The 15,249-nt window shown below is 38.0% G+C and overlaps 1 protein-coding gene across 1 annotated transcript; it reads right to left on the bottom strand.

Moving 5' to 3' along the window:
• Positions 1 to 4,119: 4,119 nt before the first annotated feature.
• LOC120773711 (uncharacterized PE-PGRS family protein PE_PGRS20-like) lies at positions 4,120 to 6,595 on the bottom strand. Its single transcript, XM_040102752.1, has 2 exons — positions 6,478 to 6,595; positions 4,120 to 5,480 (listed from the first exon to the last, which is right to left on the bottom strand). Exons 1-2 carry the CDS (start codon positions 6,593 to 6,595, stop codon positions 4,120 to 4,122), a joined length of 1,479 nt encoding a protein of 492 aa, XP_039958686.1.
• Between the last annotated feature and the right edge of the window lie 8,654 nt (positions 6,596 to 15,249).

Here is a 15,249-nt window from a genome sequence, read left to right as displayed (position 1 = left end):
ATTGTCAGCATAGACTTTAGAGTTTACGTATCCCCACAGGAAAAAGTATAACCGTATAATATAACACGATTTTAGTGGTGAATCGACCAGCAAATAACGTGAAATTATCTGTTCATCGAAGTGTTCTCTCATTAAATCCATTGATTGATGTGATGTGTAGGGAGCGGCGCCGTGTTGTTGAAACCAAATGGCGCCCAGATCACGTGCTTCAATTTCAGGCATCAAATAGTCGGTTATCATGACGCGATAAAGGTCGGCATTGACGGTTACGTTCTCATCGGCATCATTTTTGAAGAAATATGGGCCGATAATTGCACCGACCCCCAAACCACACCAAACTGTTGATTTTTACTGTATGAAAAAGCAGCTTTTGAATCTCTTGACACGACTAACGCGTGATCTGTCAAAAAAGGCTATTAAAAAAGCACCTCTAGTTGGATGACCCGTTATAACGGAGTACCTTTCAAGCCGAGGGAACTAGTTATTTTTTGGATTGTTATCTGAGTATCTCTTTGGTTAGGTTAGGTAAATATGCTGATAACTTGTGAGCCCACGAGTAATTCCAATTGGACTGCCATAGATGTTTGCTCGTTGTCATGCCTAGCCTCCTAAGTATGGATCAAAAAGACCGTCAGATATCAACAAAACGCCTGCCAGAAATTATTGAGGCCGCTAATATTTATTCGGTGGGCTCGTAAACAGCCAGCCTTTGTCTGGCGAATGTTGAATAGTGGAGGAAAACGTCCACCTCATCTACCTGATTGCAATTTTGACAAGTTACGTCCTCCAAAAAAAGGCCATAGACTGATCGCCGGAATTCACTGTCACAGTGGAACCTGACAGGTCCCATTCTAATGGGAAAACACTTTTACTTTTACTCAGGTCGGAATGACCTTCAGGGCGTTTAGCGACTTTTGCCTTTACCGCTTTGTGGCGTGCCATTAGCGAGATTTGAGCACAGTTTTGAAGTCATATTGATAAATACGATATATGGTACATGTAGGGCTCTCAGCTTTGTTGTCAATAATATCTTTATCGACCTCTACTCGACGTGGGTTTTTCAAAAGATTCAGATCCCTTGGATATACGTGCGCTTTATTCCCAAAGAAATAAACAAAATATGTTGAGTCGCTCCATAAGAGTTGTAGAGATCTTCCGCTATCCCTCTAATGCCGGCAGTATGGTTTTCAAGCACTGTTTCTTTAACATTTTCGATGTTATTGTCAGCTTTCGATGATTATAGCCGTAGCCGTGATTTCATTGAAAACACAAAATTTCAAGCAGACTCGTGAGTAAATTTTTCATTGCATTTTAAAAATCGTCAGACCCCAGCACACACCAGATAAAGAAAAGCTGTCAAATACTCACTATTCGATATACGGAGATCAATTTTCAAACTTAAAAAGAGTTTTCGATTTTGTTTACGCGAACAATTTGAATAGACCAGTTTAAATTTTATCAGATGGAAAATCCTTTTCATTTCACAAGAAATCTAAGGCTACAATCTCCGAATAAATTGAAGTTAACGTTTGTTTCTTATTTTGATATCCCATAAATTACTATGGGCAAAATATGGTAAGACTCTGCTCGTAATCTTAAAATTGTTAATTTATACTTCAAATTCTATGTAGACCCCTCAAAGTAGTTTCCTTTGGCCCCAATATAATTGGGCAAACGTTTTTTTCCAAACTTCGAAACAGTTGTTAAAAACAGTTCGCCTAAGCCATAGGTCTTTTGAGTTTGCTGAATAGCCAAAAGTCGCACGGAGCTAAGTTTGGCGAATACGGGAGTTGCGGTACGATATCAATTGAAATTTGGCGAAAAACTCACGAAGAATCAATGTAGCAAGCGACGGTGCATTATATGGGTTCAAAAAGAAAAAAAATTGGCGGCAGATAATTCCGGCCTCTGTTTACGAATAGCTTCACGCAAATGACGCATAACACTCAAATAGTATTGCTTGTTTACAGTTTGGCCGGTCGGAAAGAGTTTGGAGTGCACCACACCTCGACAATCGAAAAAAGCTGTCAACATAACCTTGATATTTGACCTGCTTTTACGTTGTTTTTAAGACTTCGGCTCAGTTTTGCCAAGATATTCAGCCGATTGATTGATTGATTGTCTGCTTCCGGATCGTAAGCATAGATTCAAGACTCATCGCAAGTAATGATGCGTTTGAAGACATCCTGTAGTCGAAAATCATTGTTTATGCTGATTTTCGAAAAAAATTTAGTGATTTTTGAACCAGTCGTGCTTTCACTTTTCCTTGGTCTAAATGATCTTTCAAAGTCGTTTTCACTGATCCTTCCGATATTCCAAAGATGCCAGTAAGTTCTTCAACGTCGTGAAATACCAATTCTTTTATTTCATTGATGTGTTGATCGTCAGTTGATGTTGATCGCCGTCCTGGACGTGGTTCGCCTTCAACGCGTGCTCGATCCTCTTTGAATAATTTGTAGCAGTCAAAAACACTTGTTTCTGACAAAAAAAAAATTTATCACCGAAAACCTCTCTAACATTTTGATCGGTTCGGCACCAGAAATTTGATTCTGCACACAAAATTTAATGGAACTTTTTTGTTGTATAATTTCACTCGTCGTAAAAATCGCCGAATGCACTTTATGTACTTCAGAAAGACAACCTTATACTAAACACAAACTATCATTTTATTGTGATTTGGCACAGACGTTATTGACAGCCATATCAACGTAGAAGAAAAATATTGGGTGGTCGAAAAAATCTTTTCGTATTTTGTTAATAGATGTCGTTGCAGTCATATATTTCCAGTCTTACCAATCACATTGTGTCATACCATGTAGTGTTGGAAAGGTGAGATTTTAAAATTCATTCAACAGAAAAAAAATTCGAGAAGCTTGAAAAAAGTTGCAGTTGTTCAAAAATGAAGAAACTCGCTTTTTTGGAAATTTTTTTATAAAAAAAGGAAGAATGCCACGCAAGCCATCAATGAAATTTGTAAAATTTACGGAGACGATTCTGTGTCGTTTCCGTTTTGGAAATTTCGAAATTTCGATTTACACTGATGAAATAATGATTCTAGCGGGAAAATCGCAAAAGGTGGTAGACCAATATGGTACATGTTTGTTTTTTTACTAGTATAAATATAAAAAATAAGTTGAAATTTGATTAAAAATAAGAAAATATTTTTTCGACGACTGTATTTTTGCGCGAACTTTAAATTAAAAAAGTCTTATTATTTTTTGCCCATATTAGTATATTAGCCGTCCTATGTCTAGCTTAATTATTTATGAAGTTATAAGTCAAAGTTAAGTGAAAACTACAAAAACTACCGAAATCTATTTCATCGATTTTTCATATATTTTATTATTTAATAAGATTTTATGGTTTTAAAATGTAAAACAGATTGTCAACATGAGGCTTCAACATTATACGTACAAACATACACATATGCAAACTTAAATGCGCTGAAATATGTTTCGGTTTAAATATTCGTTTTTATAGCCTTAAGTCAATGTATTTACATTTTTATTTAATTTTCAACTCTTTTTGTGCTGCATTTCTAAACAATAGTTGTGAATCATGAAATATTAAAAATAAGTTTTTTATTGTCAAAGCACGACGTTTTGTCAAAACACCTACACGCCAACTTCGATACATTTGTACACACTTATGTTTGCTGAATGCCATTTAATGTCTTAAAGCCAAAACAGATAAAATCTCATGCGAATGATAAAATCAAGAAGACAAAAGCAAACAAAAAAGCAAGCGAAATATGCACAAGTCAACAAGCCACAACAGAAAAGGCAATTCGAGATTGGCCAGAATGCAAATAATTGGTTCGGAATTCTGCAGGCGCATAGCGGAATTGTATACAAATCTGGCTGGAAGCGCTTACCTGTTTTCGGCTGCTACAGTTTCCAGTTTTGTCGGGATTACGCAATAAGCCATTAATGCTTCCGCCAAAAGCTGGAATTTTCGCTTACTAATAAGCGTGCTAATGAATACGGATGGAGTAAGTTGCTAATGATTTCCTTAATATTTTAGATTTTATTTTAACAAATCGTTTTCGTAACACACACTGCTAGAGCTAAATACTAAATTAGATCGATGATCGCTAAGTTCAATTTTATCACGCTTCCTCTATCTGAACCTGTATACTGGCAAGTAGGTGTTGCTCAAATTTCCGCCGAAAATTTCGTTTAAACTTGTGTCTTCCGGTTTATTGTAGCTGTATCCACTAATCTTGGGGCGTCCGCTCGTGAGGCCACCACTTGTAAGACCACCAGCACTTAAACTTGCGCTTCCAGCTGTGTTAGAGCTTCCACTTCCGCCAGAAATACCGAAAGCGTTAGAACCTCCGACAGCGCCAGAAATTCCAAACCCGCCAGAACTTCCAGTTGCACCTCCAATTGCACCAGACAAACCGAATCCGCCTGAACCTCCGAGTCCGCTGGAACCTCCAACCTCAGCAGAAGCTTTCAAACCACCGGTACCCGAGTTGGAGTAAATGACTTCATATCCACCTTTAGAACCACTAGGGGTGGCAACATTGACACCACTGGCCCCATTTGTTGAAACTTTTGAACCTCCGACTGCACCCCCAATTGCACCAGACAAACCAAATCCGCCTGAACCTCCGAGTCCGCTGGAACCTCCAACCTCAGCAGAAGCTTTCAAACCACCGGTACCCGAGTTGGAGTAAATGACTTCATATCCACCTTTAGAACCACTAGAGCTAGCAACATTGACACCACTGGCCCCATTTGTTGAAACTTTTGAACCTCCGACTGCACCTCCAATTGCACCAGAAAAACCGAATCCGCCTGAACCACCGAGTCCGCTTGAACCTCCAACCTCAGCAGAAGCTTTCAAACCACCGGTACCCGAGTTGGAGTAAATGACTTCATATCCACCATTAGAACCACTGGAGCTAGCAGCATTGACACCATCGGCCCCACCTGTTGAAAAAGCATTGGAAGTACCCTCCGCATTCGTCAGTGCTAAACCGCCACTCTGATCTCCATTATTTGTATTGGCATAAATGACTTCGAATCCACTATTTACATTGCTACTAGCTACACTTTCGCTCGCTTCCGTCGGTTCAATGACAGCTGGTCGCTGTGCGATCACTGTTGGCTTGACATCGATTGTGGCAGCAGTTGTTGTGCTCACAGGTTCCTCAGGTGCCGCAGTGGTCGTCGTTGTGGTTGTAGCAGCGGTGGTCGTTGTTGTTGTTGTATATGCTTTTGTGCTTGTCTCCGGTGTAAAGACAGTATTCGGTTCGGTTGTGCTCTTGCTGGTCTTCTTTGGTCTGCGTGTCGTGGCAGCCATATTGGATTTGAAGCCAAGTCCAAAACCGCCACCGCCACCACCACCAAATCTGGAAAGTAGACTGGAGATCAGACCCAATTTGCTACTTATGATGCCAACAGGTAGTTGAGCGAGGCCACCACTTGCTGATGCGCTTGGTGAGTAGGAATAGCCACTGCCAGTGGAAGGTGCTGGAAGAAGAATGTTTCATGTGATCAAATATATTGGTTACTTTACGATTATAGAGGTTAGGCTTAGCTTATTTAACTTTTTTGGTTCCATGCTTAAGCTCTTAATCATGCTTTTAGAGAAATGATTTCTAAATTTTATGGAATTTTTTCTATTACATTCTTTGAATACGAGTATAATCCTAACTGTTACTGAGGACTGTTAACCGCCTGAATAATATACTCTTCTCTTGAAGTTTTTGAAGCCCTTAAAGTCTATTTCACAAAATATTTATTTTCGCTTCTTAACATTTCTTGAACCACATCGCTCTATATTGTGATTTTCAGGAAAATTATTGTCACTTTATCTGAATATCTTTCCTAAGCTTGTTTTGCTTATGAAGATTTTAAGGTAAAAACCCCGAAATGTTTTTAATTCCTGAACCCAAATAATCTATATTATTCTGTTACCTTCGTTCTGCAACAAATCCTTTTACCTAAAATTTTCGTGGATGTGTTTTTCGAGCAATAAGTTCTTTGATTTGTATAGCTTTTTATACACGATGATATTCGTTGAAAATGTGTGTTACATTCGGGGGTTCTTTCTACGCAATAAGTTGATCCTGAGTACAAAGACTTTTTCGATATTCATATATAAAACTCTCCAAGTTGTATCATTTTGATTAAAAACTCTGTTGAAAGAACAATTTTTATAAAATATTCGACAGTAAATCCAATCTTAGCAAATTAGTGGTATCCCGATATTGTTGATATTTAGATAAACTGTTACCAATCTGAAAAAAACTTAGTAACAAGCGGTTTCTCTCGACTAATTACAGGAATATAGAACCACAAGTTAGGTTCAGATCTAAATGCAGTTTTCTTTTCGTCCTTGAACTAGTACCGCTACGACTTAAGTCCGCGTTTTCCATGTTCTATTCGTAAAAACACATAGTTCCATAGTTTTTGTTCGGAAAACAAGTCCCTTCATTCGATTAGTTAGTGTTCACACTCCACTTACCTCTAGTTGTAAGCGCGAAGAAATTTTTCGACAACAAAAACAGCGGCTTGGTCTCAGCCTGTTGCCAGAGCACCATCGTTGTGCCGAGTAAGAGCAGCATAAGTCCAAATTTTGTCATGATTTTATTACTTGCAAAACCTTAACTATAAAAAATGTTTTTTGAAAGTACTACTATCGCAACTGCTTCACTAAAACAAGCGTGTTTCACTTTCACAAACTCTGACTTGGTCTCAATGTCTTAGGCGTTCACTTGCCAATTCGGTACTGCCGCTATGCGTTTCCTTATTTAACTACTTAAACCGCAGCATTTGTGCGCGGCTAGAACAAAACCGCATTGGCAGAACTGCAGAATTCTTAAGCCCGGACACAAGCACCGAGTGTTGTTTTCAATGAAGACGGTTTATGCCAGAGTTCACTTTCGAATTTTGCTTTGCGCATCATTGATAGATCGTTGGCCAAAGCGAAACATAAACTTACCGCTCAATATGGTATACACAAGCTTACTCTCTGCTGCTGTCACGCTCATGCGGAGCTTAGTTATGTATCTACTGTATGTATACATGGAAGACTATAAGCTACGCTTTAAAGCGAAGTCAATAATTTTGGTGCGTTTCTTTTGTTTTGTTTTCACGCAATCTCTTTCATCTTCTTCGCATGCCCAACTAACATAATGCTACTCCTATCTGTATCTCAGTTATTGCTCTGCGCATCGTGTGTTTGATACAAATTCACTCTTCCAGCCATTGCTATTTTTACACACTCGACATCGCGGCAGCTCAGCTCAATCAGGTTGTTAAGTGCGCGCCTAGCAGACGTCTAGAATTTTTAATGCTTTCCAATAAAATGACAACAAAGCTTTGCTATTATCTTTGATGGGAGTATATTTGCGAGATATTCTGTCTTCCTAGTAAAACCCAAATAAAGATACACTTTTAATAAACACACGTGCGCATGCGCCACAATTTTATGAACAGGTAGTTAATTAGAAGGTTCAGTTTGGTTTTCCCTTCAAAGTGGTAATTCCAAATAGAGTTAAAATTTTTATGGTTTGGCAACTTTTTTCTGGATTTGCTCCATAATCACCAAGGTTCTTGTGATCGTGCCCATAGTGATGGTCTGTCGTTTCTGTTTCCTCCAAGGCGCAAATATGAAGTATTTTGTAAGGCCAAACCCTCTTCTATCCTCATACATACATTTATTTACATATATTACTTACATATACATATGTATAACCATGAACTCAAAAGAGAATAGCTGAGGACAGCACAGATAGCAGAATACTTTTAGGAAATACCATCACTTCGCGGTGAAACAGCAAAAGTGAGACAATCGTTAAAATCAGACAGATGGGATGCATTTGTACACAGTTTTTTTTTTGGTCAAATAAATAAAAAAACATAATATATTAAAACTTCATAAATATGGATAAATTAAAAAAATTATCGCTAGTAACATACTAACTGATATACCATTCCGTATTCGGTACAAAATCAATTACAGAAACAACAAGTAAGGAAGGGCTAAGTTCAGTTCAGAACATTTCATACTATTGCAACTAGCAAGGGTTTAAGCCTGTTAGTTATATCGAGTCTATGGCGAGTTTTCACCTAATTTTATTAATTCTTAGCACAAAGATGCACCGATATAAGAAAAACACGCTGTCTCAATTTTGTTAAGATAACTAACATATTGGTCGACATATCCGATATAAAGTCTCTAGGAAGTTCGAAAATCATTATATTAGGTGGAGCTAAGAGAAATATTGACCCAATTTAACCCATTTACGACACACACACACATCATTGTTAGGAAAGAATTACTCCTGAATTTCATTTATATATATCACATATTGACCGTTATTTTCGGTAAAAATTCAATTGAACAATTTTAAGTCTTAATAGGGCACACCTTAAAAGCGCTACTCGTGCAAAGTTGTATTCTGACACTAGCTATGCCGTCGACTTCGTCCGCGTGAAATACTGATTTTGGGCTTCGCTTTTATCTTCGTCCGCGTCAATTTCTGTTATCAAAGAACTTCTGCGTAAATTATATTTTTTGTTTTATTTTCTGGTGGCAGAAGAACATATTGATTTTCTCCGCAACCTGATCTTGACAACGCGACATATAATTGGCCATGTAAAAGCAGTCTTGGCGTAAATCGATCCCCACGTGTTTAAATGTTTGCCCCTGCGGTGGTTTCAGATTTCTAAGTAAAATTATTGGGACGCCTATTTTTAGCTTAAGGGAATGTGGAGGAAGGCCACTTGGGTTCAAAGAAATTTAGAAACTCCTGTGGGTAATGGACCACATCTTCAATTTTATTTAAAATTATGTCATTAATTTCGTCCACGCTAATGTTTCTCGCCGCCAATATTGCCCTTTGACACATCCATTGGTGATCTTTATTTTCTATTTCGCTGATGTCAGGGTAAACTTTTGATATTAAATCCTCAATGTTACCTACTCTTACTCCTAAATCGCGGTCAATTTAAATTTTATTTTGAAAATGAGGTATTTTCCCGTCTCCTACTAAAACTAATTTTGAAGGGAAAGTTATACTACCTCCCCCCAAGTGGGCTCTCATATTTGTCGATAATTTTAAAATCAAAGTTCGGGAATTCTGTGAGGCCCAACGTTGAGATCGTTCAGCGCCTGATTCTCGTTGTCGGTTCGCCAAAGTTCGGAAATTTTATGAGACTAGACGCTGGAACGTTCAATGCTCAATTCCCTAGTACGATTTTGTTCATGATTGCTCGTTGAGTACCCAACCTATGCATTTTCTCATCCTTTCATTGCTGCGCAAAACTCGCAGCCGCTTTGCAGTAGCAGTCTGCCGAGAAAGCTGAGTTCTTTTCCTAGACATTATAGTGACAAAGAAAGAACGTAGAAAATTAATAAAAAGAATGTAGAAAAAAGAAATGTAAGATTAATAATCAGGAACCCAATTATTTTTACCTGCACTTGGTATTTACGTAAACTGAATATTATGTCAAAAGAATTACCGAACAACACATTTATTTGAATAAAGATTAATATTATTATGTTAAGACAACTCTAACAAATAATTTCGACCAAATTAGTTATCACAAAAACGGTACTCACAGACATTTTTTTAGAGCATTAAAAGAGAAATAATTCTTTCATACATAACTTTTGTTATGCTTTCGCAGCGCAAGGAACGGAAGCCCTCAAAGATAAAACATTTCCCCCTTTTTTCACACATTTACCACTGTTTCTTCGCTCCTATTGATCGCAGCGTGATGCTATATAGCCTATAGCCTTCCTCGATAAATGGATTATCCAACACAAAAAGAATTATTCAATTCGAACCAGTAGTTTTGGAGATTAGCGCGTTCAAACAAACAAACAAACTCTTCAGCTTTATAATATTAGTATAGATGTTGTCTGTTTTCATACTATAATACTAATATTATAAATGCGAATGTAAGTTTGTTTGTTATGCTTTCACGCAAAAACTACTTAACCGATCATCATGAAACTTTGTACATATACTCCTAAAGGTATTAGAAGTAAAATAGGGTACTTTATTTGAAAAAAAAAAAATTTTAAGAAAGATAAAAAATTTTTTTGTCAAAAAATCGTCAAATTTAGCTACTTCAACGCCATCTACCATTACAGTAATGAAGTTTTACGTAAAATAGACTCCGGCAGTGGTGGACTCTTCTTTCTCGACGCACCAGAAGGAACTGGAAAAACGTTTTTGCTTAACTTATTATTAATGTCCGTCCGAAAAGACCAACAAATAGCAGTTGCTGTGGCTTCGTCAGGTATTGCCGCGACGCTATTAAACGCGGTTTTACAATTACCATTGAATTGGGCACAGGAAGATTCGCCCATCTGCAATTTTAGTAAAAATAGTTCACGAAGTAGGATGCTGCGGAAAGGCAAGCTTTTAGTGTGGGATGAAAGTACCATGTCTCACAAGAAGGCTATAGAAGCATTAAACCGGACTCTCCATTACTTGGTTTATTGGCTGGTGATTTCTGTCAAACCCTCCCATTGATTCAGAGGGAGACACCAGCAGATGAAATTCAAGCGTTCATTAAATCATCATTCTTATGGTCGACAGTTGAAAAACTCCGCCTGAAAAGGAATATGAGAGTGCATCTTCATAATGACGTGGATTCAGGACTTTACGCAGAAATGTTGTTGAAAATTGCTGAATTTTGTAATTTAGTAGAAAGTGATGTGGATATCATTGCTAATGTTTTTCCGGAATTGAAACAAAATTTGTGTAGTGATCAGTGGTTGTGTGCAAGAGCAATATTAGCACCAAGAAATTAAATTGTTAATAGGATCAACACTGACATTTTGAACAAGGTTCAAGGAGAAATGAAGGAATATTTGTCAATGGGTACAATTATAGATACGGAACTAAGTACTTTATACCCTGTGGAGGCTTTTAATTCACTTGAACGATCGGGTGTACCGTCACATAAACTTCAATTGAAACTAAATGTACCAGTAATGCCTTTGAGAAATCTAGATGCTCCTCGGCTATGTAATGGAACAAAGCTTCGGATAACAGAATTGGGACAGAACATACTTGGTGCTACTATTTTAACAGGTGTCGGTAAGGGAAATAGTGTTATAATACCTCGGATACCAATTATTCCTACTGACCTTCCATTTCAATTTAAAAGGGTTCAGTTTCCCGTCAAGCTTAGCTTTGCTGTTACTATAAACAAGGCACAAGGACAAACATTACAGGTAGCAGGAGTGCATTTAGAAAACCCATGCTTCTCTCATGGTCAACTCTTTGTAGCTGTTCACGTGTATCTAATGCCCAGAACTTGCACATATTTGCACCCGACGGGAAAACTTATAACATTGTCTACAAAAATATCATATATTAATAATTTGTATTTTATTTTTTTAAATTGTTAGAATTCAGAATTATTTATTTTTGTTACGGTGAAATATATTTTATCATTTGTTGTTGCATTTCAATACTCATATTTTAAGGTGTTGAAAATTCATTGTCTGTAGTATTTCAATTATTATATCCTTACCCTTTATCTCTCATACTTATTTAATGGCTCCACTGCGGGCGAAGCCGCGAGTAAAAAGCTAGAAGCATATGAATGTCACGTACCAAGTTTGGCCCAACTTTTGCAGCTTCGAGTACACACCACGGGCTGACGACACGAGATAATGCGCCCACCTTACCATTTAATAAATTGATTGTTTCGATGGGTATTTGGCATATAGCACCATCTTGTTGAAAGCACAGGTAGTCCACATCAACATGGATCAATGATTTTCTCTACCCATGTAACACACCAAACTGTTACTTTTTGATTATGTAACGGCGTTTCAATAATGGCTCCAAATGCGACAATTTTTTTTATTAACGATCACATTTAACCAAAAGCATAGCCTATCTGAAAATATAACATTTTCGTATCTCTTTAGTAATTTATGGATTGCATCTATAAGAACTGCACCGGCTTGGTAACACAGGTTTTGCTGTAAACCGTATTCCAACAAGGAACAACTGGTAGTTGGAAGGGTCAAGGCGTGTGAGTCAAAACTTCCCAGTCGTAGTTGTCTAAATAATTTTTTAACAGCAAATTGGCGCATAATGCAGCATGTCCTTCTGATCTCACCAAATACGGTACATTGACATTATGGATATGCTTTACCCATGACTTGGCTGCTTGATCAGGTTTTGAAATAGATGTTTGAGTAGCTCCCAAAAAAGTTGGCTTCCAGTTCTTCATCTTCAATTTGGCAGCCCAGGACGTTCTTTGTCTTCTAAGCCATTATAATAACTTTTTAATCGTGCAAAGCACGTTCACTCAGCTAGACGTTCAACATAAAGTTTCACCAAAATACGATGACTTTCCGCTGAGGTTTCTTCATATTAAAGTAATGTAGTAGGCGACGAGCACGAATATAGTTATAGACCTGATAAAATGGTGAGATATGGAAAGTCGGCAAAGTTGTAGTCAGATTTCGGTAATTTTCAAAACCTTGAAATAACGTTATCAAGGCAATGTTATATAAAAAAACTTTCTTTTAATTGATGCAGTAGCTATTAAGTTTTGGGATTTTGCCAAAAAAAGGGTATTGTCAATGCCATTGAAATATTTGTAAACCTATTCACATTCAAACCTTTTTTATTGCCTTACCTTCGAATTTAAGTTTTTTTTTAGTGTCACATTACAATTATATCAATTCTGCTTTGTTCTCGCGGAACTTGGTCAACAAAGTTAAATGCTCCAGAAAAACTCTAAAGAAGAGCAATTCTCCACTACTCCAGCGTTTCTTCACTTAGAATGCAATTATAAATGGCGAAAACCAAGAACTTATGTAATTCCCCCTGCATGATTTATATAGTAAGCGTGTGTTTATGCGTCTTCCAGTTCTTTCATATAAAATTACACATCCTACACCTACATAACTGAAATGTAGAGTCTTTCCTTCATTTCCAGTTCATGAACTAGTATTTTTATTGCAATCCTTTTTTTTATTCCTTCACTCACCATTTCTGCTTTAAACAATGTAATCTGGTACCTTGGCTGTTAGTATATGTATAGAGATATATACATATGTATGTATATAGTACGAAGTAGATAGAAAATTGCTTGTTTCTTGATTATGTTGCTTTTCTTCGCCTGTTTCGGCTCGCCGTGTAATCCACATCCAGTCCAGTGCAACGCTTCTTGTTAATAGAGCGTTTATGATTTATAAACGCGTAAAAATTATTACCATTGCACCTTGCTGACATTGATTTAGCGCGTCTGACCGGTTTTTTATCCATTGCACCGGTGTAATGTGAATACACCTCCATTAGGTTCAAGTGGATATATGGATACTTGGATGTAAGTAAAATATAAGTACATAGTTCTGGGTGGAGTCAAAGGTATGCGCTTTGTTTTCAATGTTAGTGGGATAAATCACTGTGTCGCTTTTGTTTTATGAACTATGCAATTGACATAGTGTAAATGCTTACACGAAAGAGATCTGTAACCTCGCATTTTTGGTCTTTAGAGTCGTCTGCGATGGTTTCTGGTCGGCAGTCCAGTTTCAGCGGCTCATGTGTTACATAAGAGTTAGTGCAGTTGGTTTTTGGACACTTTTCTTTCCCGAATTTACTTAAAGCTATGTAATGGAGCAATGTATCGCATTCGATGGAACGATGAGCTGTACGAGATATACGAGACATTGACATAGTACAGCGAATTAAAAGACAGCGGCTACGCTGGCTAGGTCATGCTGTCCGAATGGACAGAAACAGTCCAGCTCTGAAAGTATTCGACGCTGTACCCGCCGGGGGAAGCAGAAAAAGAGGAAGACCTCCACACCGTTGGAAGCACCAGGTGGAGAAGGACCTGGCTACGCTTGGAAATCCAATTGGCGCCACGTAGCGAAAAGACAGGCGCGCCGTTGTTGACTCGGCTATAATCGCGTAAGCGGTGTATACGCCAATTAAGAAGAAGAAGATGTAATAGAACTTAAATTCCACAATTCCTTTGTATAAACTCTCGAGATACTCATGGAAAGGTATATATATTCTTATAAGAAGTTTCTCTCCCTTGCGACAAGCTTTTTTCAATATTCAAATTGATTTCCATACTTCCGTAATACAAATAACTAAGCACTCAAAGTGGGAAGAGTTCCTCTCATCTCTGCATTTGAATGAGAAATACCAAGTGTTCTTTTGAAAATAGATTATCTTAACTACTAGATTTCGTGAGGTTTCGATAGCCGAAGTATTCTGTCTTACCCTTCCGTTCTACATTTTTATAATTGTTCAATGTGGATAGGTAGGTATGAGTGCTACCCTTCGGCCTAAATTAGCGCAGGTAGCGCCTTTTTATGCACTATCGTCAAAACTTATCTTGACATCAGGTTCCATTGGGGTGTTCAAAACATTTGGTACCCTCAATGAGACTACTTATCACTGTTATGCTTTGCGTAGATAGACATTCAAGGTTTGGTATATGAAGGATTCAAAAATACGATGTCTGATTTGTGATAAAGCTGGACATTCACAGAACCGTGTCTTAGTTTTACTCGTGCTTGAAGCTACAGCATTTTAACGCATGCTCTAGAAATGTTAAAACGCGTATTGAGTTCCTTCTTGTTCATTCCTAGCGGACACGGTATTGTCTCTGCCTCGAAAAGGCTTCTGACTTAGCCAACTTGTCTGCTTTGTCGTTGCCGAAAATGTTCCTATGACCGAGAACTCAAATAATGGACAAGTTGAGTTGGCCTGTTAGTGAGCTTTGTTTACCACGCTGCAGTTTATCTTTGGCGACAACAAAGCTGGTAGTGTCGCCTGGCTGTCTGTGTAAATGGTTGATGTTTGTATCCTCCTGCAGTTTTGCAATAAAGCTTGACATGTCTTCTATATGCCCAGCACTTTTGCTTGGAAGATGCTAACTGAGTTAGGTAGACGGTAAGATAGAGAGACATCAACCTCCTCGGAGTATTCCCCCGTCCCTTCCGCGCTGTCCATTTTGGACACACCGTTATGGATTGAGGCAGTACTCTCCTCCACTTAAGACCTCTACTTTTTTCACGTCTAGAGGGTATTCTCACCTGGAAGTCCCTATTGAAGTACAACAAAGGTAGTCTGTTTTATTTAGATTACTTTCGTGCTGGTTCAGAATTCCGCTATGTCCTTGACTCTTCCTATTTCAAACGCCAATCTCTTTAATTCTTAAGCAGAAAGTGTTCCACTTTGAAGTGTTTCACTGGCTTTGGACAATTGGTGCAGGAGCATATTTCGCATCATTCGGC

Source organism: Bactrocera tryoni, chromosome 4 (genome assembly GCF_016617805.1).
Source record: "Bactrocera tryoni isolate S06 chromosome 4, CSIRO_BtryS06_freeze2, whole genome shotgun sequence".
Taxonomy (NCBI): Eukaryota; Metazoa; Arthropoda; class Insecta; order Diptera; family Tephritidae; genus Bactrocera; species Bactrocera tryoni.
The sequence above is the reverse complement of the archived record's forward strand: the minus strand, read 5'-3'. Positions and strand labels throughout refer to the sequence as shown.

What these genes read in the sequence shown, in the direction of transcription:
- LOC120773711 (XM_040102752.1), bottom strand. Translation starts at nt 6,595, where the DNA reads ATGACAAAATTTGGACTTATGCTGCTCTTACTCGGCACAACGATGGTG. An exon ending in CTTCGCGCTTACAACTAGAG is followed by an intron (nt 5,481 to 6,477) that starts GTAAGTGGAGTG and finishes TTCTTCTTCCAG; the next exon opens with CACCTTCCACTGGCAGTGGC.